Source organism: Engraulis encrasicolus, chromosome 3, assembly GCF_034702125.1.
Source record: "Engraulis encrasicolus isolate BLACKSEA-1 chromosome 3, IST_EnEncr_1.0, whole genome shotgun sequence".
In the NCBI taxonomy this organism is placed as follows: Eukaryota; Metazoa; Chordata; class Actinopteri; order Clupeiformes; family Engraulidae; genus Engraulis; species Engraulis encrasicolus.
Window position 1 is genome coordinate 47,627,855 of NC_085859.1, and position 27,840 is coordinate 47,655,694.

Sequence of the window (27,840 nt, forward strand, 5' to 3'; positions counted from 1 at the left end):
TACTGATAGTTAATGTTGTGCAGTAAAAATTAATGTACACCAAAATAAACCAAAAATAATCTTCACAATATTCCCATTAGTTAAGAACGGCATTATAATAATCTACTGCATCTCTGAGCATTACTACTATTATTGTCAAGTCATTATTGAATATATCCCAGTGGTATGGGGCACTGACTAACAGACCTAGACTATGATTGTGAAAGGGGATGCAAAGAAAAAATAATGTGGCATGACCCATGTAAGGGGGGCCTTGGCTGGAATATACCGGTATGTGGGGGGCCTTGTCATGGTAAAGTTTGGGAACCCTTGCTCTAGGAGACCAAACTTGAGCACACTCCTTTGTATTATCGTATCAACGATAGAGGCAAAGATAGGCACCATTAAGCTAGGTTAAAAGGTGATGCTCTGAATAAACCTTCAACAGATGACACTTGTTCAGCAACAATAATTTATTTGAGCACAACAACTATACGCACGTGCCACCATACACAGGGAAGGGAATGCATCTTATTGTTACACATTGGGTTAATCATGTCGGGGTTCCCTGACAGATACCAGTTGAGCTGATGTGAGACTGGGGAGGTGGCTTCTACCTGTGAGAAGCAGAGATGCATGTTAAATGTATACAGTTTAAATATACATAATATTCATCAATTTTATGTAGGGCTAGGAATTTGATCCAGAAGGTCACAATCCGATTTGATCTGCGATTTGATCTACGATCCCATTTGATTGATTTTCTGTATTGCTGGGTTGTCACTTTAACCCATTTATGCCTAGAATATAAGACCTATAAAAACTAAATATCTCAGCCTTTGATGCCCACATGAACATGGAATACCTTGGTATGAGAGAAAGAGGTGGGAAAGGACTGGCACTATTTACTTGAACAGGCTGTGTGTATTTGTGCATGCAGCCTACATGAATGTGGAAGAGAGCTACAGGATGTGGTTGAGATAATATCGCCTATAATCAGCTGCAAAAGATCAATCCATAAAGTCGTGAATCGATACTGCATTTTTCGAACGTAAATCGATGTTGGATCGCAGATTGATCTTTTGAACAAAGCCCTAATTTTATAGTTTAAAGTGCTACGTTATGATATACTTACCATCACTAGCCTCTGCTTGAGTTCAGGAATAATTCAATATATCTGTTCTCTGTAGAGGAACAAAGAAAGATTAGGTCACTATTTGGTACAGCTACACCTCAAATGTTTACATTTTTTAAGTTATTGTGAGATGAGTTAATGACAACAGTAAAGTGAATATTTGAATTGTTAACAGCAGAAAATTGTACAGATAGTCTGAATGTCAAGATCAGATGTGTCAAAAGTAAAAAAGAAACACAGTTCCTTCCAACACAGGTAACTTATCTGAGTAAAAAGTAGACATGTGCTCTTGTCTTACGATCAGCTGACTCTGCGCAGGTTGGATCTTGTTAGGTTTGTAGTGATTTTCAGTAACAACACACTCTTATCTACCTCATTAGGTACAAAAGAGTAAATGATGTAACAGCTGTGTAATACCATGTGCTAGTGTTGTACCTACACCATCAATTTACTTTTACACTTGAAACCTCTGGTTAAGATGCAGAAGTGTGTCCAGTGTGTGATTTAACACAATGCAAGAGGAGGCTAGTCTATTGAAGTACCACACCCAGGAAGTGAGAAGGCTCTAAAGCAGTGTTTCCCAACTTTTTTTGTCTCGTGTACCCCCTAAGCCTCTTAGTTGTGCCATGAGTACCCCCTAATTCATGTTCTATATCGCTTTCTCTGTCCTGATGTGACCGCTCCATACATTTGTTATAATAATACAATTTTTCCAAGTACCCCCTGCAGTGTGCTCACGTACCCCTAGTGGTACACGTACCCCTGGTTGGGAAACACTGCTCTAAAGGAGGCTTAACTGAGACGGACATGACATGAGGACTTACGCATGTACTCCCTGTCCTTGGACATGGCAGCCACAGCGTCCTCGTGGCTTCTGAAGTGCACCTCTGCTTCTCCGCTGGCCTTGCCATCCGAGTGGTACTCCACCATTATACGAGCCACCCTCAGAGGAGCGAAGAACTACAAGACAAACACAGTAAGTACCATGAAGACATCCAGGAACCTAGACAGGTAGATCATCAGCATTGAATAAACTGGCTTGAGGTAAAATAAAAGATAAGTAAAATACAATTGAGGAAGTAAAAAAATGTCCTGCCATGTCGTCTTTCTACCTGTTATGAGATCATCAAATCTTATTATTCTAAAATACTCACAACGGCAAGTGTTTGCCATGTGAAGGCAGCACTTGAGAACATTATCATGAGACACAAGTGACAATTACCTGGACGATGTCCTCAGCGGTGGCTTCAAAAGGTAGTCCTCTCATGTGAATGTAATGGATGGGGGTGCCTGGGGCTTGAGTTGCAGCTGACCGACCTGTGAGGGAGACAATAATTTTAAAGGTAAATATACCATATACTATATGCCCATTATTTTCTCTTTCGAGTCGCCAGCACACAAATGGATTTACGTGGACACAGGATAAACTGAAGGAGACCCCATATTCTATTTCTGTTGTAAAACTTGAAAAGGCGTTAGGCCGAAATATTAATCAATTGTTCCAATTGGAAAATGAGTATCCCTCAGTTCATCTACGAGTAAGCAATTTTGTCTGCAAATGTAAGAAGGCACGGCGCAAGGCATGCAATCCAGGCAAGCAGTAAGAGGATGTGAGCCATCTAAAGAAAGAGAAAATAATCCACACACTGTTGCTGCCCCCGGTTTATTATACACCATGTTTCAACCTCACGTGGTCTTCGTCAGGTCTAGGTTGAAACTTACACCTGACAAAGACCATTTGAGAAGCCGATTTGAATAAATCGGTTGTAACAAGAGTGTTGATTTTTTTCTTCTTCTTTCTTATATAACATTTGATCCAGTGCCTGCTTAATTGGATGTGCATGCATCCTAAACACTACTGATGTGAGCCCTGCCGTGGCCAAACGGTTGGGCACTCGTCTACCATGCGGCTGACCCGGGTTCGATTCCCGGCCCGGGTCCTTTGCCGGTCCTTCCCCGTCTCTCTCTCCCCACTCGCTTCCTGTCACCACCTTCACTATCCTATCGTAAATAAAGTAAAAAAGACCCCCAAAAAACCCACTACTGATGTGAGCAATCTTACCAGCTCTGAGCTGTTGACTTCTTGCCATGTCCACTGGCGGTGCTACAGGGGGGTTTTGGGGAGGAAGGGGTGTACGTAGAGGGGGAGACGTGTATTGAGGTGGGGCTCTGTCTGAGGGAGGAGCCGGTGGCCGCTGCTGCTGTCTTCTGCGAAGTTGTGAAGCAAGCTCACTTGTGCTGCTGGAGAACACCTCCACATATCTGAAACGGTGTAAAAAAATAAAAAATAAAAAATAATAAATGGAAGATAAAAAATAACCATGTTAACACCAGTAAAAAATACCTCCCTACCACCTTGAGGGTGACATATATGTTGCATTCAGGATCTTGATATTTGAGCTGTTGTATTAAAAATGTGGGTATGCCAGAGCTGAATGAACACATTCTAAAGCAAAATGCAGAGGGCACCCAAAAAGGGCTTAGGCTAAAATGGGTTAATTAGACTTTTAAAAAATAAATAAAACACATACAACACATTTTGAGGTTTTATAGTGATTATATAGTGCCCCACCGGTGTCCCATGAGTGCTCTGTCTCGCTCCAAGGCCTTCTCCGCCATCTCCTGAGAGGCAAACTGCACAAACGCCTGGCCTATGCTCTGCCCTCGGGCATTGTGGAGCAGGGTCACCCCACTCTCTATTATGTCCAAACCTAAAGGCGAAATGAACAGTTAGTGGAGAGTCACACTTCAGAAGAATTATATAAATTCACTTCATAAAACCAAACGGCATCAGGAAGCAACAATAGCTGTACATCTCAACACTGCAAAAAAACACTATTGGGTCAACGAAATCATGTGCTTGCAGAGGCACATGGACTTTATTTTGACAAGCTCCCTCATGGATTAGACTTTTTAGATTTGAAGAACACCCACGAAGCTTAACCAACCTGAGAAGAACTGTACAATGTCCTCCTCTGTGGAGGTGAAAGGTAAGCCTCGGAGCCGTACCACTGAGCCACCAGCCAACGGACTGTCCCCTCCTTTCAGCAAGGCTTCTGCATCCTGGTCTGTTACTTCAAACACTGCATACCACACAGAGAGTTTGTGCAAGTCAAAACACCATTTCCTCTTTGTCAATGAACAACAAAGACTAAGTACCGTAACTAGTATCTTGATCCATAAAATAAAACGCTTCACAATATACTGGATGACAGACAGATAGATCTAATAACACAGAAGGAGGACTCTGATGAAGACATGTCGAAACGTTAGTCTTACTGCACTGAAAAATAAATATCTGTGTGGCACCAGATTCTTTTTTCCTTTGTAACACAACTTTTGGCCTAAAATGGAATTTTCAGGAGGTGCATCTTAAGCCTGTCAAATGTTGGTGAAATGTTTGTTTCTGGTTTAAAAAAAAAAAGGAAAGCCACAAACCCTCCACATAGCGGGGCCCCAGGTACTGCCTGTGTCTCTCCAGTGCCTTGCTGACATCCTCCTCAGTCTCCACCTCAATAAAAGCTTGCCCCTTCGGCCTCCCATCTCTGTGATACAGGAAATGGACTCCTTTCAGTCCTTCACGAACTCTGCACTCTGTGGCAAGATTTAAAACATGTATTTAGGTCATGTGTTGCATAAATTAAATAATTACAGAAAATCATTCAAGACCAATAACATGTAATGACAACTCAAGACCAGTAAGATGGCTAGTAGACTACACCTACATGATATGATTTTGAATATACGGTAACCAACAACATTTTCACTCACCAGAAAAAAATTCCAGTAAATCCTCCTTTTTGCACGAGTAGGGCAGGCCCTTCACACTGACCACAAACACTTCTTTTGATTCAGGCTGGTTGGCATCATAGTCTGGTAGAGGAGGGTAATCATCTTCCTTCTTTGGTGCCCCTGCCTATTGGGATGGGTTTACAGTTATTAGCAGGCAAGGTGTAGAGAGGAACGTAAATGTACACAAACTTACAAATGTATTAGCCTATGTCAGCTAGCATCGCGATATGGCAAGAAGATAAGGGGTAGATTAGCACTACGGTGTCCCATTGCCTCTTTCCCATTACATGCTGCATGTAACCTAGTGGGCAAGAAAGCCCTACAACGCCTCTACTTCCTGCGTAAAGTGAGGCACGCCAGTGCCCCACCAGGCCATCATGACCACATTGAGGCCATCCTAACCAGCTGCATCACTGTATGGGGCGGAAGCCGCACTGACTACAACTGAATTCAGCTGGGAAGATCATCAATGCACCCCTACCCTCCCTGCAAGACATCTACACCACCCGCAAAGCCCTCAAAATCGTCAAGAGATGAGACCCACCCAGCACACAACCTGATCAGCCTCCTGCCCTCTGGAAAGAGGCACAGGAGCCTCCGTTCCAGAACCACCAGACTCAAGAACAGTTTAATACACCAGGCCATCAGGATGCTGAACTCCCTCCCAGTACTGACTGCTACAGCCACCAGACAGATACCACCCCCACATCTTACACACACACACACAATGACTGACCCAAGAAACACACAAACGCACGCACGCGCTCACACACACTCACAAGCACTATCATATGATGTCTAAGACCTATGGAACTGCACTGTGTGACTGCACCTGCACTACCCCCAATGATACAGTAGACCTCCTTGACTACCCCACAAGAACACGCACACGCACGCGCACACACACACACACACACACACACACACACACACACACACACACACACACACACACACACACACACACACACACACACACACACAAGTACCTATGGAACCAGCGCTGCTTATTGTTGCTGCCAATCTCACCAGTTTTTTGAGTTATTGTGTATAACTATTATTGTTACTATTACTATTAATATTATCATTCTTATAATGTCTTTCCATTCTTTTTATCTTTTTTTCTACATGTTAAATGGTCTTTTGTTATAGGGAATTAGTTGCAACCCCAGCAGCCAATCAGAAAAGAGGATTCAGTTGCGTAGGCAGATAATTATTATGAATAATCTTGCTGCCTGCTACTGTAGTTCATCACTGTTACTTGTCCTGTCTTGCACTTTAATATCAGTCCTGTGTTTGTCTATGTCCTGGCAGACTCAGAGAGAAACGTCCTTTCATTTTCCTTGTATGACTTGTGCATATGAAAAAGTGACAATAAAAGCTGACTTGACTTGCAACATTTGGCATCCAGTAGGTAGCTTACCTCGGAGGACTGATCACGCTGACTGGAACTATGGCATGACCTCCATGTTGAGTTGACATTCAGAAAAGCTGTCCGTCTGTGATCATTGGACCAGTGATGATAACGTGACAGTTCGCATCTGTCAACGGAGAGTCCGAGGGATCGAGTTTGCGATAGATCTACCTTAATGCCATGAAATGTTTTGGATGGTTGCCTTCCAAGAGAACGACACAGAGTTGACAACACAGTCCTGCAGTATCCGGACATATTTGCTGGCTGAAAGTCTCCACCTTCCTCGGTACTATTTCATATCGCAAGCTTGAGTGTATGCAGTCAAACGTTGATGTCCAGTGAACCTCTTGATAATTACAATTCTTTTCTTTGACCTGAATCTCGGATGACAACCACATTCACACCGCTGTCAACCGGGCCGACATGTTTTTGGAGGTGAAAGGTCATTCGACAAACAACTCAAGCTCCAAGAGTGTCGTTGGAAAACGTTTGAGCAACCTTACTGAAATATCGCCACCTAGAGATGGGATGACTAGAGTTACACTATCCCAGCAGAACGTTTGTGCATCTCAATGTTTGTGTATATCAGTTTAGCTTAGAGCTAGAACTACACGTCCGCAAACAAACTCAGATACTCGGATAGGATTTTTTCCTTCTTTTTTGTACACTGGCATATGGTGGTGACAGTGAAGTGAGGATGTTCAAAATCACAATATTGCACATTATTTAGATTATCTTTAATGTAAAAATACAGCAAACAAAAAGACAATTAAACCACCACCATCAAACAGCTAGCACCAAAGTAAAAAATAAAATAAAAAGCAAATGTTGTCTTGTCAGAATAGTCTCGCGATAACTCCAGAGCACCGAGATTTCGGAAGGGAAGGAGATGAGAAGTTTGTCTGACCAGCAAACGAAGGGAGCACAGAAGTGGAGAAGAGGAGTGCTGTCTGTAATTTGGTGTGAGGACTAACATTAGACGGGGAAATCCCTGTGTTTTGGCTGCTGTGTTCGTGGAAATAACCAGACGTCTAGTATAGAAGAGTAAACAGCCCAACGGAAACATGAGCTTTTTATTGTGAGTAAATCTCCTATTTTTCTGATATCCATGCTGAAATAAGCTCTTTGTGTCTGATCCAGTTAGCTTAGCGACTGGTGTAGAAAGGTTAGCCCCTAGTTGACCAGTAAAGCAACTAGCAACGATAACCTAGCTACACATTGAAGCTGCTTATCACCGCCGACGAGACATCAGGCAAATAATGTATTTTTATCTATGATGAGAATACACCAACCAGTCACCCAAGACGCTTGTTATGATTTTCTTACGCACCCTGTAGCGTGGCCACATCCATTTGATTGATTTGGCTGCGCTACGCATTTAAAGGGAACTAATTGAGTTTCTCTTGACAGTCAGCCTATTTTGGTTGGCCACAAAGCTCAGTGAGTTGTTACGGTAAATATAGAAAAAGAACAACATATCGTCCCGTATCAGACTGACATTTTGAACGAGTGTCCTGAATCCATTTGATAATTCCATCGTGGTAGATTCCCATATTGTGGCAAAGAGAGTTGTCCACTGGTCTACTCGCTGTGGTGTTGACAGTGTAGCCTTTACTATTTTCTACATTTCCACCCATTTAGAACGAAAACAGTGCCCTGTTTACATCAGCGGTGAATGATAGACGTTGCTGTTCAGCAGTGGCCTTATTTAAAGACCCTTGGGATCATAGCTCCGTGGTTGTGACTTATCATCAAGCAGATAAGCTCCTTTCAGCTGTTATCTGTGAACTCGCACACGCCCGGTTTTTCAACATACTCTATGTAGTTCAAAACATGGCTAGCCTTGCCTGCATTAATGCATTTCTGTTATTTACATGAAAAAACAATTTGCCCCCCCCCCCCCCCCGCTTCATCTTAATAGTATTTTTTTACTTGTTAAAATATGCCTTCGGACTGTATGCCACTGATCTCTAAAAGATCTCTAAAAGGGTGTGATGACTTACAAATGACATGTAGTATGTCAGGTGAATTACACCACTGTAATGTACACTCTCATTTAGTGCTACAGTACACAGATATAATATGTAGGCTAAAGCAACCACGGAATAATGTGCCCTCTCCATTACATGGAACTTGTATTATATGATTAGTTACTTTGTTATGCATGTAATTAGCCTACAACTCCTAAAATTGGTCAAGAACAGAGTTACTTGTGTTGTGAAGGAGGGAACATGAAGAGTACTAGCGTGTATGCATGCTAGATTGAGCTGTTGGGTTATTGTCAGAGATATAGCAGGTAATAACACGTCGCTGCGTACTGCTCATTCCTTCTCGCTTCTCCATTTCAGTGAAAAGGGAAACGTGTGCAGACTGGGTCTCTGACTCGGTGCCCACAGATCATCTCAACCTAATGCACAGTTTGCTTTTTAGTCGTGCCCAAAAAGCACTCCCTCAAGCCATGACATTAATTCTCGGAGGAAGCTCACCTTGTGCTTCTGGAGTTAATCTCCCAGCTGTGAACAGACTTGTATCAAGTCAAGTCAAGTTGTATGTGATATGATATACACAGAGGTTGTGGTGTCCCAAGTTAAACTCATCTTTTCCATTTCCTCTGTACAAAGGTCTTTTGAGTTGAATCTGTTTTGGGAACACACTGGGACTTTTTTGCCCATAAGGAGGACCGTGCCAGCCACTCGTGATCAAGCCTATTACATTTAGTGTGTGCGTGTGTGTGCGCGTGTGTGTGCGCGCGTGCGTGTGCGTGCGTGTGTCTGGGGGGTGACACCCGTTCTATATTTTCTTATGCATGGTGAATGCTTTTGTTATGACTTGTCTTGAGTCTTGATCCCTATGTGCAAGGCTGGTGTTGATCCACCTGACTTGTACCAAAGATTCTCTAGGTTCTGTCTCAGCTTGTAGATGCTGAAGAGTCCTCCCTCCCAAGAGGAGAAGCTCCAGGGTTGCCATTGATGGCACGGTCACATGGGGCATGAGAGAATGACATATGGAGGTGGAAGGCAATTAATGAAGGTAGATGTGCACGATTATGGAAAAAATGCTTATCACTATTATTTGGATCAAACTTGAAATCACGATTGTTAATCACAATTATTAAACGACGGAATTTTCTGCCAAGGTATCCCTTCTCTGAAGGGATGAACAAACTAAAACTGAATTGTAATAATTATGTAAAAGGCAATAGCATGACACTTGGGTGGGACTTCAGATTTTTGGCCAGAAACACCAGCCTCTCAACATGTTCTGGCTTCAAGAATGCCCTAAGGCAGGCCACTGTATTGCCATCTGTGTGCACTATATTGCCATGGCATTTTGTTTAATTTCGATTAATCGTACAGCCCTAAGTGAAGCTCCGGAAGTTATGGTTAAGGCCCTCAAGATGATGTCCGGTAGGAATAATACGTAGATATTTTTTGTAGTGCCGTGGTGTCCTGTCATGATGTTTACAACATGGGATTTTGAAGTATTCTACACTGAGGCCTAGTATTACTAAGGTTGCACTTGCACTTGGTCTTGTTGTGTTTTAAAAAGGGTGGTTTAATCGCCTGGAGCGGGTATGGGGCTAAAATAAGTCCTTGTTCAACACTGAGTTGTAATGAGATGCTCACTGTGATTATGTCAGTTTCTTCTCCTGGACTTCAAAGTTTGAATTTTGAAAGACTGATAGAAAAAGTAGCCTAGCTTACATACAGTACAATGTGAAAAAGCACTAAAGTGTAAAAAAAGTCATGTTAGAAATGATGATGAGCTCTGGAGTTGCCTGTCTCTGACTCTGAGCAGCTGACGGTCGTGAAATGGCCATAGTGTCCGCGATGTCCTCACATAGCCCCCACATGGGGCCGTGCTGACAGCATAATGAAGTGGCCCACAGAACTGGGTAGTAGTCAGAGTAGTGAGTTGAAAATCATATGATGGGAGATGGATCATTAGGGCTGTAACGATACACTCAACTCATGAATCGATTTGCATCAAGATTTTTGACCTACGGTTCGATACACCCCACGATTTCTGAAATGTATCTCATTTGAAGCTTGGAAGCTCTATTGCAATGCATTGTACGGTTGTTTTCTGGACTGAGGGATAACAAAACTTTGAAAGGGCGTATTACGATACTGCCTCCTTGCATCACGATACAGTATCATGACTCTGAGTATCACGATTTCTCGGTTCGGTCCAATATCGTTACAGCCCTAATGATCATACAATGCCTTTACAGTACATGTACAGTCCATCCTAACATGACTGGCAATGCTCACAATTGTTCCATAATCAAAAGAATGGTAAATAATAACATGGTGATAATAATCATTTATGATGAGGACCATGGACTCTTTAGCCCTTCGAAAGTAGGGGGAAAGGGATCAGGCTTAATTTCTATGTAGGAAACGGTGCGAGATGGGAATGATTGGTCATGTGTCAACCATCCACTGCAGCAAACATGGCAGTTGCACTTCTCTCTCTCAATGTGAAAATTCCCCCCTCGTCATTGCCTAATAGTTGTCACCCTTTTACATACAGCTTCGTCCCATTTTCTTCCTTCTTCTTTTAGTTTCTTCTGCTTTCAGGAGGACACTTCAGTGTCTTGGTATGGGCCAAAGATGTCACTTGGCCCTTGTGGTGCACATGGTGAGGCCTTCAGTGATTAAATGCCCTGAATGAACTGTAGGTGAATGGAGAGCCAATAATTGGACACCCCCCAATTAAGCGTCCTGCTTTTCTTACAAACGGTGCAGAAAACCAGCAGTGAATCCGACATCCATTGATCTGGGTTGTGTTTCTTAAACATGTTGTAGCCAGCCAGTTAGCAACTTGGTTGCAATGCAATTATTGGCAAGCAACCAACAGAGCTACTAATGTTTTGGAGAATTGCAACCCTGGTCTACTACCGATTGTTAAGGCTACATGATGACCCTAAGTTATCCTTTCTGGGTTTGAACACATGTCTGTGTGCATGTCTGTTTATGTGTACTTGTGTGTGTACCGTCTGTGTGTGTGTGCTTGCGTGGGTGTGAGCGTGCGTGTATATACGTGCACAGGCTCCCTTGTCATCCACGTCACGGCTGATTGCACATGTGCCGTGTGGACACTGATGCGTTGTTTGTCGGGGCCCCTCTCCCTTTGCTCAGACCTGCTGCACTGCCACGCAGTCGCATGCACAGTCACGCACACAGACACACACATACGCACACACACACACACCATCACACTGTCAACACGCACACACACGGCGTTGCGCAAAGGAGTCACGCTATGTCACAACAAGCTTCCACATTGAAACTTTGGACACACAGTCCATGTACATACAGTGTCCGCTTGTATGTCATGCGGCTTTCCCCATATGATCACTAGCACAACATGTCTTCAAGGGGCCCGTTTTCCTCTCTGAAGCGCTTCACCAGTGGCATTCCCTAATGATGTACAAGCAGCTCTCCATAGTGCTCCACCCTCTGGAAATAAATCGCCCGGAAAGCTACCTAGCATACACACACACACACACACACACACACACACACACACACACACACACACACACACACACACACACACACACACACACAGTCTTCAGTGCTTTGTCTTTCCAGGCGAGTGCCTCTGAAACCTGAGTCTTGGGTCTAGTTAGGACTTGTTGAAGGTGGTGGAGGCCAGGGCAGGGTGGAGTAAGACAGCGCAGGTAAACGCCGCCGCAGGCCACATCTTCAGCCCTCTCTAATGCAGCTGCTACGGTCACACACTGGGCCCTTCTCAAAACCTAGGACAGTGCACTTCCAAGTTTATCAGCCTAATTAGTCACACCCAGTGATTGGATACTCTTTATTAGTCACACCCAGTGATTGGATATTCCGTAGAGTTCACCAAAGAGTATCCAATCACTTGGCGTATCTAATTAGGCTGATATACTTGGAAGTGCACTGTCCTGACTCCCAAGTTTTGAGAAGGGCCCATAGTTTCTCAATGTGTTGTAGCCTTGCTAGGACATGAAATTCCTAGTGATTGGCTACTGCGTGGAGATCACCAAAGAGTATCCAATCACTTGCCGTTTCACGTCGTAGCAAGGCTAGAACACTTGACATTGAGAAACAGTCAAAGTCTAGTCATGTCCTCCTCCTGGACCTCCCTTCACTCCCTTAGCTCCCACCCTCTTCAGCTGTCATGAAGCACATCACTCATCATGAGTCAGGCCGGGCCGAGGCGGTTTGTAAGGGGGGGATAGACGTGAAAACTTTCCAGTTCAGTCAGAGGCGCAGTCATGTAGGAGGTTTTTCGAAGGCCTGATGCAAAGTTCACATTTTCTATATCAACTTGCGTGGTGCACAGGATCTAAAATTTCTGAATTGACATTGGTTTGCTCGACAGTTGCCACATTGGCATTCCTTTGCTCGACATTTAGCGAATACTTTTTTTTTGTGCTTCAAACAATGTGTGGTGGTCTACTAAGATGTTGCCCAAAAAACTGCATAGTGGAAGCGAATATCATTTGTTCCCCTCAGTCTTGGTTCTGTCTTGGCTGTGTCATACACACTCAAAACAATCTGAAACTTCTGCTCATGCTTGCTGAGGCTGTTAGTAGAGGTTAATGAAAGTTTAGTGGAAGCACTAGTCAGCGCTAGCCTGGCTAGTTTTGTGGGGAAGGGTAGCCCAATAATAGCATCTTTTCATGGGTTCAGTCATCCCTCTGAGCCCACCCCTCTGAGTCAACCACACCACCACACCACATGCTTCACTTGAAGCAGGCAGCCTTAACCACCTTGGCCATCCCATCAGCGGCTTAACTGCTCTTTGCAGATCACATCTGCATAATCGTTAACTTTATCCATATTCATATTGATATATTTTTTTATATTTCTGCCTCAAGAGTCACTGTCATGCAATATTGGCATTGCAATATTCATAGATCATAGGTCATTGTCTTTGTGATATGGCAGTACAAAAATCTAACAGTGCATCATGAAAACCTCAAGAACTAATGCAGAATGTGTTTGAGGTGGTTGAGTTTTATGCTGTCTGTTGATTGGCAGTGGCCATTTGAGCGTTGCAAGCCATGTAAAATACTGCCCATTCATAGATCAGTCTCTTTGTGATATGGCAGTATAAAAACCCAACAGCGGAACCATGGCTGGACAGTGGACACCTGGCCGTATTTGAGCAGCAGATTAATTGGGCTTTATCAGTAATGAACACTTCCTGTGGCAGGCTATGACTGTTGCCAGTAGCAGGGTGGAGGGCATGTGTACTCTTGCACAGGGCGTGGAAGATGCTGTTGACCATGTTGTGTATGTGTGTCTCTGAAATGGACATGCAAGGTGTGTGTTTCTGTGTGCGTGTGCGTGAGTGTGCATGCGTGCGTGCGTGCTCGTGACCGCATGTGTGCGAGTAGTGATTTTGAATAAAAGAGCATGTGTTTCAGGCATACAAGTCCACTGTGTGTGTCCCTTGACAAGACATTTAAGTTCAGGTTGAGAGTGAATGAGTGAGGGAGTGTTTCAACAACACAGAAAGCCCTTTTAGTGTTGCATGCGTGTCTGTGAGAAAGACCGAGAGGAAGAGAATTCCACATTTAGTCCAGATTAAATGGACGCACAAAGAGCAGTCACATCAGTTGTCACAGGCCAGCGCCTTGTGTCCTTCCTCTGGGTGACGGAAATCAGTGTCACACCAGCTGGTAATCTGGTTAGCCAGCCCTTGAGTGATATTTGATTGAATTATTTGATTGCATTACCAGGTATGGCTGCCTAGCTGCGTAGCCTACTGTCTCCCCCTTTCCCCCGGTCCAGACACCCTGGCTGACCGGCCTCACTGTTGCCAAGCCTCTGTGTTTTCAGTTCAGGACCACAGTAGCACATTTTGCAGACTGGTCTTTACAAGAAACGCTTTCATAAATGTGTTTTTCACAGACGGAAAATGTCTCTTTTGATCTCCGCCACACCCCCTAGTACATCTCTGTGTGTTTTGTTTGGGTGTTGGTGTGTGTACTGTGTGGGTGTGTGTGTGTATGTGTGTGCAAGCTAATGTGTGGGTGTTCCCCTGTTCCGTCTGTGTGACGTCTGATGCATTTCAGACCTCTGTAACTTGCATTATCCGATCTGTTAAACAACTAGGATGATTTTGTTGCTGTTGTGAAGTGTATGTAGTCGGGCTGTAACGATATTGTATTGAATAACGAAACTTGATACAAGAACGCAGTATCGTGATATGCCCTTTCTCTGTTACTGCTCTTCTGTCCAAAAAACAACCACATGCTATGATGTGGTCGTACTTCCAAGCTTAGAACGACGATCAGTATCATTATTATATTCTAAACTTTTTCTTTGACAAAATCGTGGGGTGTATGGAACAGTCATGTCAAACATTGGGATACGACTCGAATCGTGAGTTGAGTGTATCGGTACAGCCCTGACTGCTATGTAGTCAGTGTATGTGTCAATGTGTGGTTGTTCACCCTTCCCTCCCTCTAGCTGTCTCTGCCTCCATCATGTGAATATGCCATCTGAGGCCAAAGAAAAATAAGAGTTTGGTTCCGGTTGGTTGTCAGGTTTGGTCATGGGTCGGTCGGATTTTTTTATATTTTTTTTTCAAATTTTTTTTTTTTAATTTTTTTTTTTTTTTTATGTCCGACCCACCCAACCCCCCATATGCGCCAGATTTCGTCATAAACTTTGTTGAACAATGCCAAGGACGATAGTGGAGTGTGGCCTGCTAAAGCTACAATGAAATATAATAAGTATTAATGAGCCAAGATACTGACCGTCACCGAAATGAGGATATGATCATACAAGCCTACCGTTTCTGGCAATACCTTTCCAGCTGCCAGTTGCCTGACACTGCTATTTTAGCTCCTGTAGGCTCCTGTCCCGTTTTCTTTTTTTTTTTTTTTAAATTCCGTCCCATCATCGGTTGTAGACCATATTTTCCTTGGGATGAAGGTTCTGGCTTGGAAACATTCTATGTAGGCCTACACACTTTTTTGTTTTACGCGAGGATGTAGACGCCTGAGGCGATATGAATGTTGATGAAGGGTGATCGAGGGACAACATCGTCATTGCCATTAAATCATTATTGTAGGCAACTGTAGGCCTAGTAGTCCTATGTCTTCATCGAACAGTCGTATTTGTGGCGACATCATCGTTAATTTCTATTTAATTATTTGGAGGAGGCGCGGAGAGTGAGACAGTGACAGATGCCCTGCTGCTGCGCGATGGTGGAGGGACAAGCAGAGAGAGAGCAAGAAAATAACGGGCTCGGGCCAACGGACTTCTTGGTTAACAAGGCCTTGTGGTAAATGAAAGAATGAAGGGAAACTTGGGCAAAACATTTCCCTTCTCTCGTATTAACTTATTTTACAATTACAAGCTATTGATACAGTGCTACTTTAGAATTGCTGTAAGGAGTTATGCATCTCGTCCAACATGCAGTGACTGAATGGAAGCCCTTTTCTAATACGACGAGCCAATATCAATACATTCAAAAATCGTGGATACTCATAATGTTTTCTGTGTGTTGCATTTCGAGGCGGGTGGTCAGGCTGTGTCCGTGTCGGGTGTTGAGGTAAGGCGATTGACTTATCATTTGATAGGCATTTTCGCCAGTTTCCCAAACTACATCGTAGCCTATTAGTCTGCAAGAACGCTGTGAGTCAAGTTATTTAAAAACTTACGAGCTACAACGACTACCAATTAGCATGTTGTAGCATAATAATTAGCCAACAACGTGACCGATAGGTGCGCAACTCTGCAGTGACATTTGGGGTTTTATAATATCAAGCCGGGCGGCACTTGTGGCGCGCGCTTATGTTGCTCCTATATGTGGATAGTCATGCAATGCAAATTCAGTAACTTACAGGCAGGTAGAAAGTGAGAGATGGCGAGTTATGGGAATGAAGAAACGTGTTGTGTCTTGTCTATATAAACAACCCTCCAAAAAACATCGATATTTTTTTGAGGATTCCAAAAACTCAAAAAAAATATTTTGGGTCGCACAAAAAATGATAGGGTCGGTCGGCAACCGGAACCAAAACATATTTTTTTTTAGGCCTGATGCGTTCTGCACCTCTAACTTACATTTTCCAATCTGTAAATTAAGTATGGTACCATTATGCCATCGTGTGCGTGCGTGCGTGCGTGCGGTCACCTGCTACTTTCTCAAATAACTGTAATATTCTAAGGAAAAAGGGGGGTAAATCTCTGGTCTTCCTTGTTGAAAGTTTATTAGCTGAACACAACTAGTGGTGTGCATTGGCACAGCCCTTATACATTTCTACTGAAATCAAGGCAAATATTTCAGCAGTCCTGAGATAATGCCAGCAGTCAGATACGGAACAGCTGTTGTGTGTATCAGTCCTGCAGTTTTGAAGTGCTGTCATTTAATTTTCAGTTCATTTGCTCCGGAAATGCCCACAGAAGTAATTGAAACACATCGAGTATTGAATTGTCCTGCCCCGCATTGCGATGCATTACTGAATTGATTGTTGTTGACACCACTATGTGCAACACGTTTTGCTGTCGCTTCATCAGGTTCACTTCTGCACCTGGACACCGGTGGTACAGTGCACAGGGACTCTGCTTTGTTTCACTGTCATCATTAGGGATGTAAATCACAGCCTCCATGATGATACGATTCGATATCGATTTCTGAAGTCAGTGATTTGATTATTTTCGATACTTAAGAATGCCCCACGATACGATTCAATTCGATTAGATTTTTTTCCCAAGCACTTTTCTACTTCTATTATGGTATGGATCTAGGTCATTGGGTAGGGGCCAGGGATTCCCCACGATTAGATACAATTCGATTTGATCGTTGGCCGTAGGATCGATACATATCTGTTATTATTTACACCCATATTAGTGATGATCCTCATCTGTGCTGCTTACTGTCGTCCTCCCGCAGCGGAAGCCGGTCCTCCAAGACCTTCAAGCCGAAGAAGAACATTCCGGAGGGCTCGCACCAGTACGAGCTGCTGAAGCACGCGGAGGCCACGCTGGGCAGCGGCAACCTGCGCATGGCCGTCATGCTGCCCGAAGGGGAGGACCTCAACGAGTGGGTGGCTGTCAACAGTGAGTAGCCTGCGGCCAGGGCCAGCACCAAGCATATAGGCCTACACACACATGGTGGAACTACACAGACACACCCACACACTGTGTAACTACACAAATACACACAATACACAAATACAAACACGGTGTAACTACACAAAGACACCCACACAGTGTTACTACATAAAGACGCACGCGTAGTGTAACTACTACACACACACACACACACACACACACACACACACACACACACACACACACACACACACACACACACATACACACACACACACACACACACACACAGCTATGTAGTGTAACAACACGCATACACACATGCACACAGTGCAACTACACACACATGGGTGCACACACACACAATACACAAATACAAAAACAACTACACAAATGCACACCCACACAGTGTTACTACATAAAGACACACACGTAGTGTAACTACTACACACACACACACAGATGCATAGTGTAACAACACGCATGCACACACATCCAACTACACACACATGGGCACGCACACACGCACACATAGTTCAGCTACACACACACACACACACACACACACACACACACACACACACACACACACACACACACACACACACACATATTGTGCAACTACCCACACACACACATCCAACTACACACATTCACATATAAAGATCCAACTGCATACATGCGCGTGCGCGCACACACACACACACACACACACACACACACACACACACACACCCGCACACACACCTCCTTTGTCTTTCCTGAAGGGCTTTGTGCCTTTGTCCCTGCAGCCTTACATCATGTGGGCTGTCCATGACCTCTCTTATCTCGTTCTCCTCTTTCTAGTTTTCTTTCTATTCATCTCTCTCTCTCTCTCTCTCTCTCTCTCTCTCTCTCTCTCTCTCTCTCTCTCTCTCTCTCTCTCTCTCTCTCTCTCTCTCTCTCTATGCATTTTGTACTTCTCTCTTTCTTTTTAGTGTTTCTCTCTGTATCTTTCTCTCTCTCTCTCTCTCTCTCGCTCTCTCTCTGTATGTATGTATTTTGTACTTCTCTCTTTCTTTTTAAGTGTTTATCTCTCTCTCTCTCTCTCTCTCTCTTTCTCTCTCTCTCTCTCTCTGTACGTGTTTTGAACTTCTCTCTTTCTTTTTTGTGTTTCTCTACCCCCTCTTTTTGTCTCTGTCTCTGTCTCTCTCTCTCTCTCTCTCTCTCTCTATGCATTTTGTACTTCTCTCTTTCTTTTTAGTGTTTCTCTCTGTATCTTTCTCTCTCTCTCTCTCTCTCTCTCTCGCTCTCTCTCTCTCTCTGTATGTATGTATTTTGTACTTCTCTCTTTCTTTTTAAGTGTTTATCTCTCTCTCTCTCTCTCTCTCTCTCTCTCTCTCTCTGTACGTGTTTTGAACTTCTCTCTTTCTTTTTTGTGTTTCTCTACCCCCTCTTTTTGTCTCTGTCTCTGTCTCTCTCTCTCTCTCTCTCTCTCTCTCTCTCTCTCTCTCTCTCTCTAGACATATGAAATGTCTTGTCTGTTTCATTTGGTCAGTGAGTGGCTAAATGCTAGATCCCCTGAGCCCTGAGCCATTCAGAATGCGCCACTCAGTACTCTTTCCGGTTCATCGACAAATTGGCCCACTCCCCTTTGGATAGCATTTCCCAGAGACTAATTTGAGGGGTGGGATCGGCAGTGTGTGCACTTGGAATAGATCGCCACTAGAGATGTAGGCAGCTGTCACCACAACTACTCCCCCACCCCCACCCCACCCCATATTCTCTCACACTCTCTCATATAGACACAAATGCTAATACCCATATGAATACACATATATACACACACATGGATGCTACACCTCACAGTCACACCCTAAGAAATTGAGATCAAACTTTCACTGGCTGCAGGTCTTCGCTCTTTGTTTGACTACAGAGCGCCATGCTGCTGCCGCATTATCACCAGTGGTCAGGCCTCTGCAGCCACAGCGCTTGTGTGTATCTCTCCTTCCTGAGGCATCGGCCCGGTCATCCAGCCACTGCTATTTATACTGCCTAAGAGAAGAGATATGGTAGTGTGTGTGTGTGTGTGTGTGTGTACTAGTGTGTGGGTTGTGTAGTGTGTATGTGTAGTGTGTGTGTGTAGTGTGTGTTGTGTGGTTTTTCCACAGGCAAGGGCAAGCGGCCCAACCCCAGTGCTGGCTGGCCTCGGCTGCCGTCAGGGCAGGCATGCTGAAGCAGGCATGCAGAGGGAGGGCGGAGGGCGGAGGGCGGCCGGGCGGGGCGTTTGTGCTGAGGTGTTGGGTTGCATCTAATTGCTAAGAGTCATTAAAGACGAAACGCACACACCAGTCTCATCTCATCTGCTCTCAGGAGGAGAGGCAACAAAAAAGGGGACCAGGCGTGCTGATAAAAAAGTTGTAATTGGTTTTGGCGGAGGGGTTTTGTACAGTTGTTGTTACTAATTACAGGAAGACGAGCTCTAGCAGTCGCTGAAGTTACTCTTAGCTAGCCATAGCATTTGATTGTTGCAGTAGTATTGAAACCATTGCCCATTGTAACCATTGAACAAATTATATAAAAATATATGTCAAAACAAGTACTACCAGTGGTAGCATTGGCAATTGTTGGAGTTCCGATGTAGCAGTAATCGCCGTAGTAGCATAGTAGTGGCAGCAATAATATTTAGGACAGTCAAAAAGATGAGGCGCACACAAGGCTTGCAGGTTCAAGAAGTGTATTGTGGCCGACAAATTAACAAAAGAAGTCAACGGAAAAAAAATTCTGTTGACTTCTTTTGTTAATTTGTCGGCCACAATACACTTCTTGAACCTGCAAGCCTTGTGTGCGCCTCATCTTTTTGACTGTCCTAGTATCACTATTTTTGGTGAGCAGTCGCACCAAGCAACAAGCGATCCTAAGTTAAGGCGCAGACGCCAACTTTCTTTGTTTCCTTAGCAGTAATATTTAGGAAAGGCAGAATGCACAGTTCTTCATGTAGCAGAATAACATAGTTGGTCCACTGAAACGGCACGGCAGAATCGTGGCCTTCTTTGCATTATTTTGAAAATAACAGTTTTAGGTTTTATGCAGTTTTAGAGTTTCCACTTACAATCAAATCTTATTTTCCCTTTTTCCTTTCACCACCATTTTTCATATGCTTTTTTTCGCCTGAATGTGGTTCAGGGCTTCTCTTGCCTTTTTAATCCTGCAGTTGGTGCTGAGGTGCTGGGCTCCACTCGTCAGTGTGGTGGGGTGCTGACAGCAGCTCTTTTGCCCTCTCTCATTAACTCAAGCTCAGTCAAGCCTGAACACACATCACCCCCCCCCATCACTCCTCGCTCATCTCTCCCTACTGCAGTGCTTCCCAAACTTTGTCAGCGGGGACTCCTTTTGAACTTCGCAACATTTTTGCGACACGCAGCCCCCCCCCCCCCCCCACCCACCATAGTCTTAGGCTAGCAATAGATTTTTAGCGATATTAGCTGACAAATTATTAATGGAAAATCAAGCAATATTGATGGACAAAAAAATTGCCAGGCAATCCCCAATTGCCGCAACCCCCCTGCAGTACCCCCGTGACCCCCGTAGGGCTCCCGACCCCCAGTTTGGGAACCACTGCCCTACTGTATGCTGTATGCTGTATGCTGTATGCTTCTGACTGCACCAAAACTGTAACATGGACCTCCTGGTGGTAAAGGCGGTGACTGCATTGCATAGGTCTAACAACCCTCCTGCCCCACCCTGCACGCACGCACGTACGCACGCACGCACCCACGCACCCCTTTCACATTCTTTCTGTTTCCCACGCACACATGCAGACACAGACACCTACTATCATGTACTGTATATGTTGTTAACCAAACTGAAAGGAGTGATGGACAGTGTAGGTCCCTCTGAAAGGTTGGGGTCAGCTGATGTACAGTGTTCAAGCCAGATATCAATACATCTAGTTCCACTCCATGACATTTCTCTTTTGCTTTTATTGCATTCTAAATAGTGTCATGTCTGATTGGCAAAATCATTTCCCATTACGCAAACTAATGGCACATATGTATTTCGCAACACCACACACACACACACGCACACGCATACGCACGCGTGCTTTGACATTCCAGAGGAAATGCTTCCCCCTGCAGACTGTGAGCGAACAGGCGATGGGAATGTATTTCAGTCCGCTACAAATGACAAGCACCAGACTAGACTAGGTCTCACTGCACAGCACAGCACACCCTCCCTGTGATGCTCCTCTCTCACCCAAGACTATTCACACCCTCAGGAGCTGCTTGCCTCCTTGTGTAACAGAAGGGGAGATATTCCAGTTATGAAGGAACACGTTCAAGTACAGCGTAGTGCTATGGACTATGACACGCATGGATCTAGCATGTTATCTGTGGCACCATTTAAAACGACTTTGAATCGAATTCAATGTTTCATGGAATTACACATCTTGTGTGCATCTTACTGGCGTATTGTGATTTTGTCAATTTAAATCTGCCCACTAAGCCCTCAGCCTGAAACCTACCATTCAACTGTCCAGTTCTTCTCGCATGCAATGACTGGTAAGGGGCCGCTAGATCTTGGTTGGAAAATGCAGTTCTGCATAGTTTTTTTTCCTCCTTTATCAAGAAGTGAAACTTCAGTGTAAGCTTTGTCAAGTTAACGCTGTCTCTGTGTCTGTGTGTGTGTGTGTCTGTGTCTTTGTGTGTGTGTGTGTGTGTGTGTAGCTGTAGACTTCTTCAACCAGATCAACATGCTCTATGGGACTATCACTGACTTCTGTACTGAGGAGAGCTGTCCCCTCATGTCAGCAGGGCCCAAGTAAGTCATTACTCCTCCCCACACATGCACGCATGAATGCATACAGGGCAATAACAGTTTTTTTTTTTTCATAGCAGAAGTCAGGTGGTACAACCACAGCTAATGCCCATGAATTGGTTGTAAATGAACTTGTATAAGCTCTAAATAGGCTTCTTTGATAATCCAATAACAATAACATAATTTATTTTGATATATACAATATGTCTGCTACTACTACCCATACACGTAAGTTTTTCTTCATGCATGAAAAGACAAATGGCTTCATAAACTTCTGATGCATAGATACCTTTATTACCAACTTTTTGGCAATGGCCTTGCAGTGTACACAATTGCCAAAACACACCTTAGTTGGCTGGAAGGGTGAGTTAACTTATCAGTTTTTAGAACAGCACTGCCCTTACAAGATTTCAACAACAACAACAACAACAACAAAAAGCCATCAGCCTCTTCTTCGCGCTGAAGGTACATAGCGCTCTGAACTTCGGAACCCATAGGATTTGTATTCACATTGATGGTGCTAAAAACATGTTTGGTAGATGTGGGCCTTTAGTGACAGTACCTCAACATTGTATGCATTTTCATTTTGTCTGAACCAGGCTGGACTATGAATAGCATTTGTTAATAGGGCTGGGACTCGATATTTTTTTTTAATTGAATTAATCTACGGGCTTTAGAATTAATAAAATCGAATTAATCGCATTTTAATCGCATTTAAATATCTGACTTGAGAACAGTGAAAAATTTGTTTTTTCACATGGATTTTGAATAATTACAATAAATAAGCTTAATCTAAAAATATTATACATTTTTAAAAGAAGGGAGAACTCTTCTCAATTTCAGCAGGCTGTTCACCATCAGGCGTAATACTGCCCTCCACTGGTCTAATCCAGAACTATGTAGCTATATTATACTGCGATTCATTTTTAAAATCGTGTTAATTAATCGCATTGTGTGATAAATTAATCTAAATTAATGCATTAATTTCCCAGCCCTATTTGTTAACGGTAACTACTGGCTGCAGTTGATGGACTCACTGGTCCATGTCTACCGGATTGCCTCAGACATGTCCCTGTTCTCCTTTGTCCCATGCAGGTACGAGTACCACTGGGCTGATGGCACCAACATCAAGAAGCCCATAAAGTGCTCCGCTCCCAAGTACATCGACTACCTGATGACCTGGGTGCAGGACCAGCTTGACGATGAGACACTCTTCCCCTCCAAGATCGGTATGATTATTCATCATTCAATAATACTGAATTTGGCTTCTTCCAAGATGGGCATGGCTACTAGTCTGACGCCACATGCGTGTCCAGATGAAAACACTCACAGGCTTTCTTTCAGGGCCAGATTAAGATTCCCTGGGGCCCCTAGGCTACAGGTGTCTGTGGGCCCCCGCTGAAGGCAAATTTCTAGGAATTAAGGATAACATATCTACCAACTGTACTCAACACGAAAGATGACTTTTCCAACATTGCATCCTGTGACAGTTCTGCAATATTTCACTTGTGGCCCCTAGTAGGTGGGGGCCCCTAGGCTGTAGCCATATCTAGCCTATGCGTTAATCCGGTCCTGCTTTCATCCCCTTGTATTGTATGTCCCCCTTCGATGTTCGTTTCTTTGTGACATTTCAATGCAAGGCTTGGTTGTCGGGAAATATGATTACACAGTCCAATTGCACATGGCCCTGTTGTTGTTGTTTGGGTTGTATTTGTATGGACCATCTGTGATTCATTTCAGCTATAGTAAAACTTTTTGTTTTGCCCAGCCGGTTGTAAAAGTTGCGTTTATTGCTTTTCAACATGTTGCAGTTGTGCCTGCTCTGCACTGTAAATCTCTTGCTGCAGTAGTTTCCAAACTGTGATCGGGTCCCCTAGGGGGTCGCAGAGGTACTGCTGGAGGGCAGAGGAGAATGGGTCATGCATTATTTTTTTCCTGTGAATATCAAATTAACATTTAGCAATATTAACCCATTAAGACACGGTTTTATACATTTGCTGTTAGCAGGATGGCAATGACCAAGTCGTAGTGCATTATTAAAGTCCCGGTGTTATTACATAGTATTGTAGTACTATGGTTGTTAACTTTTCAATGTCAATTACAGTGTGCCACTGGAGGTACGGCATGCATTAAGGGGCTATTACATACAAATGTTAGTGTTTGGAATATGGAAAACAATCGCAAAAAAATTCTCAGGTCCAGAAGGGGAGGTCGTAGCAGAAAAAAATGCATTGGGAACCACTGCCTCGCTGCTTGCTGGAAGCCAATCCTTTCCCCTCACTCATACATGCTGCTCCCTTCCTCTGTCTACTCCACAGGAGTGCCCTTCCCCAAGAACTTCATGTCGGTGGCCAAGACCATCCTGAAGCGGCTGTTCCGCGTCTACGCCCACATCTACCACCAGCACTTTGACTCGGTCATGCAGCTGCAGGAGGAGGCCCACCTCAACACCTCCTTCAAGCACTTCATCTTCTTCGTGCAGGTGAGGAGTGGACGCCACCGTCCCAATGTGCATCGCAAGATGGCGTTTAGGGTTTGAACATTAGTGTTTATTGTGTTGTGTTAATATGTGTTAGTGATTAGTGTGTGGGCACATGCGTGTGTACGTACATTTGATCAACTTGGCGTATTTTATGCTGGATGCCGGTTAAGTTTAGGGATGGGTTTGGTCTGGGCGTGGTTTATGCTTTTTTTCTTGGTTTATTTTGTTGTTGGTGACGAAGCTAAGTTCAAAAGCGTTTTTAGCTACGCCCAGGATGTTATTTTTTTGGTTGCGTTGGTTTGTCTGTCTGTCTGTTTGTTTGCTTTTTTCTGTCTGTCAGCAGGATAACTCAAAAAGTTATCAACAGATTTGGATCAAACTTTGTGGGGTCGTTGGAAATGACAAAAGTAACAAATGATTAAATGTTGGTGCTGACTAGTCACCCACCCAGTTCTCTATATTGCACCAGCTCTATATTGTCCCTACTCTATATTGCACCAGCAATCGTGTCGATGTGGGATTGTTTCCTACCTACTGTTTAGGACAATTGGTGAAAACTTTGTGGGTGAGTGCTGAAACCCACTGACTTACTGGTAAGACAGAAAAGTATTATGCCGGGGACACCTGGACATGAATTTGGCTAAAGGAATTTATTCTTATGAGCGAATGTAAGCGAACAGGAGTGAAGCAAAGCAAAAATATTCAGCCAAGGTCAATATCATGCAAATGAGGAGCGAACAAAAGTCAACAAAATAAATGTTTCAATCGATTAGATTCACCTTGACCACCTGATTGAGTTGAGCATTCAGAATGGAACACTGAATTTTGCCTCTCTTCGCTTCGCTCGTTTCACCTGCATGTGTCCCCCCTTAATAAAAATGCAATAAATTTCGTCTAATTTAAAAAAAAACAAAAAAAAAACCTTCTGATTTCAAATGCCACACCTGCAATATACGGTATCTGAGGCCCACTGGCTGCCCCACACTTTGAGAAAGACTGGCCAAGTTCATGGAACTTTCATGTTTGAGCAGTGCATCAACAGATCAATGGTCGTTGTATTTGCTTTTCAACCACATCACTTGGACATAGTAGTTTGCGGCCAGCTCCAGTGTGTTCTCCGTAAATAATGTTATGGGTAAATATTGTTTCCAGTTACAGTAAATCACTTGGTGAAATCTGTGTGTGCCTTGTTCTTTTCTTTGTTCCAGGAGTTCAACCTGATTGACAGGAAGGAGCTGGCCCCACTTCAGGAACTGATCGAAAAGCTCACGTCCAAAGACCGATAAAAAAAGACCTCACCGTGTTCCGCTGTCACCCCAACCCACCCTTCTTCTCATTTCCTAGAGCTCCCGCAGGAAATCTGTTAACCCCCGGGTTACATCCACTCACTTACCCACTGACCCACTCAGAACACCCCTGCCCCAGTGCCCCAATGCCCCATCATCAACATCATGCAATAGGATGACCCCCCCCAGACTGACAGAGGGAGGCCTATGAGTCCTTCAACGCGGAAACTCTTGTCTGTGTGACTTCAATGTGTGTCTGTTTACTGTTCTGTTCTCTGCTTTCCGGGTTGCGTCATAGGGGAAAAAAAACAAAAGTTCTTCCAGTCCATGCCCCTCGGGTATGGTTTTCAAAACACACACTATGCTGTAAGTGCCTAATAGTATCAGTCAGAAAATTGTCATTTTCTTTTCTTTGTGTGTACTGCATACCACCACTAGCTGGTGAACAAAACATGGAAATCTTTTCCAGTACAGTCCATACTGGACACGTTTTAACACATAACTGCTTTGCCTAAAATGAAACTAAGACATGGCTACTTAAAGTGTTCCAAAAAGGGACAAGACACAAAACCACATCATGCAAGGTTCACACAACCTTTGATGCTTCACTACGCTCAAAAGCTGTCCAAAATGTACAGAACACAGCTTAATATTAAACCCCATCATCATGATTGATAATCATCCTGTCATCCGTGGCAGCAGGGTGCGCCGTCTTCATATCTTCCTCCTTAAACGGGTCTGCATCTACCTGACATCACGTTTCACACCCGACTAAAGTCATAGATAGATATCATGTATGAATGTAGACAGGAAAATGGTTGTTACACATGTTGAGCTTGGTTTTTAGGGTTTTGCTTGGAACACAGTGGTAGGCTTTATATGCAATATGTTTTTGTACTACTTCTGCTGGAGTCTTTGAAAGCACAACTGTTTTGCTGTAAACGTTAGATGGCTTAGTGGTTAAGTACAGAATGGGCCTCTTAGAATTACTCTAATGTTGAGACATGGTGGGAGGAGGGATTTTAAGTGTCTTTTTTTAAAGTTATGGCTGCTCTGCTTATAGTTCAGTTCAATTTGTTGAAATTAAAAGAGCTTTTTTATGGTCTAATTGACCAGAGACTTTGATCTGTACACATAAAGCTGTTTTTTAAAACACCAGACCAGGACTACTCCATTGGCGCTGAAAAAGAAATATAAGACACACTATTTTTGACCACATCTCTGTATATACTTTATATATATATAAATAAATACATATAATGTGCGTAAGGAAGGCATATTTGATGAAGTTTAGAAGTTTTAAAAGAAATTCTAAATTAGTTCTATTTTCTCTTTGTTGTCCATGTTTTTATTTTGTTGTTTGCACTTTGAATTAGTATTGTCAGAGGTGAAATGTCCCTGTACAGCTACCTCTTTCATCAAGAAAATATCTATTTCTCCTTTATTTGGTGTTTATTTACCCCTGGCTGATAGGTTCATGTGTTTCTTTAATTTGGTTTATATCTCCACGAATGTTATTGCTTTCATGAATGTGATTGTGTAAGAGAGAAAAAAATATGAAAAAATAAATTAAAATTTATGTCAGAGCGTGCTGAAAATTGTTCAAAAACCTCTTCATTATTTTTTTTTATTAAGTTGTAAACAATGTAAGTTACTCAAAAGGTATGCAGTGGGTTTGCAGACTTTGTGGTACCTTATTGAATGCTGTTTATATGATAATAAAATTATTTGTTTGGAGATTTCACTAAACTACTGTGGTTTGTTTTTATTTTATTTTATTATTATTATTATTATTATTATTTTTATCTGTTAAAGTTGCCCTCGTAGTGTACATTATTGATGGCCATAAAATAGGTGCTGCGTTTGCTTCATTTTGTAAATGCTAGTATGCT

General features: G+C 43.4%; 2 protein-coding genes across 2 annotated transcripts; one reads left to right on the plus strand and one right to left on the minus strand.

The window, feature by feature from the left end:
- Nucleotides 1–430: 430 nt before the first annotated feature.
- Nucleotides 431–6,770, minus strand: grsf1 (G-rich RNA sequence binding factor 1). Its single transcript, XM_063194545.1, has 10 exons — nt 6,330–6,770; nt 4,886–5,030; nt 4,553–4,708; nt 4,063–4,197; nt 3,687–3,825; nt 3,177–3,376; nt 2,337–2,431; nt 1,939–2,074; nt 1,115–1,163; nt 431–596 (listed from the first exon to the last, which is right to left on the minus strand). The coding sequence occupies exons 1-9, from the start codon at nt 6,573–6,575 to the stop codon at nt 1,120–1,122; spliced, it is 1,296 nt and encodes a 431-aa protein (XP_063050615.1). The 5' UTR covers nt 6,576–6,770; the 3' UTR covers nt 431–596; nt 1,115–1,119.
- A 460-nt stretch (nt 6,771–7,230) lies between these two features.
- Nucleotides 7,231–27,697, plus strand: mob1ba (MOB kinase activator 1Ba). The gene is made up of 6 exons (XM_063195550.1): nt 7,231–7,398; nt 17,223–17,389; nt 22,090–22,183; nt 23,276–23,409; nt 24,499–24,662; nt 25,871–27,697. Exons 1-6 carry the CDS (start codon nt 7,385–7,387, stop codon nt 25,946–25,948), a joined length of 651 nt encoding a protein of 216 aa, XP_063051620.1. The 5' UTR covers nt 7,231–7,384; the 3' UTR covers nt 25,949–27,697.
- The last annotated feature ends 143 nt before the right edge of the window (nt 27,698–27,840 follow it).

What these genes read in the sequence shown, in the direction of transcription:
- grsf1 (XM_063194545.1), bottom strand. Translation starts at nt 6,575, where the DNA reads ATGTCCGGATACTGCAGGACTGTGTTGTCAACTCTGTGTCGTTCTCTT. An exon ending in TTTACTGGAATTTTTTTCTG is followed by an intron (nt 4,709 to 4,885) that starts GTGAGTGAAAAT and finishes ATCTTGCCACAG; the next exon opens with AGTGCAGAGTTCGTGAAGGA. An exon ending in CCGCTGAGGACATCGTCCAG is followed by an intron (nt 2,075 to 2,336) that starts GTAATTGTCACT and finishes TTTGTCTTGTAG; the next exon opens with TTCTTCGCTCCTCTGAGGGT.
- mob1ba (XM_063195550.1), top strand. An exon ending in CGAGTGGGTGGCTGTCAACA is followed by an intron (nt 17,390 to 22,089) that starts GTGAGTAGCCTG and finishes GTGTGTGTGTAG; the next exon opens with CTGTAGACTTCTTCAACCAG. An exon ending in ACTTCATCTTCTTCGTGCAG is followed by an intron (nt 24,663 to 25,870) that starts GTGAGGAGTGGA and finishes TCTTTGTTCCAG; the next exon opens with GAGTTCAACCTGATTGACAG.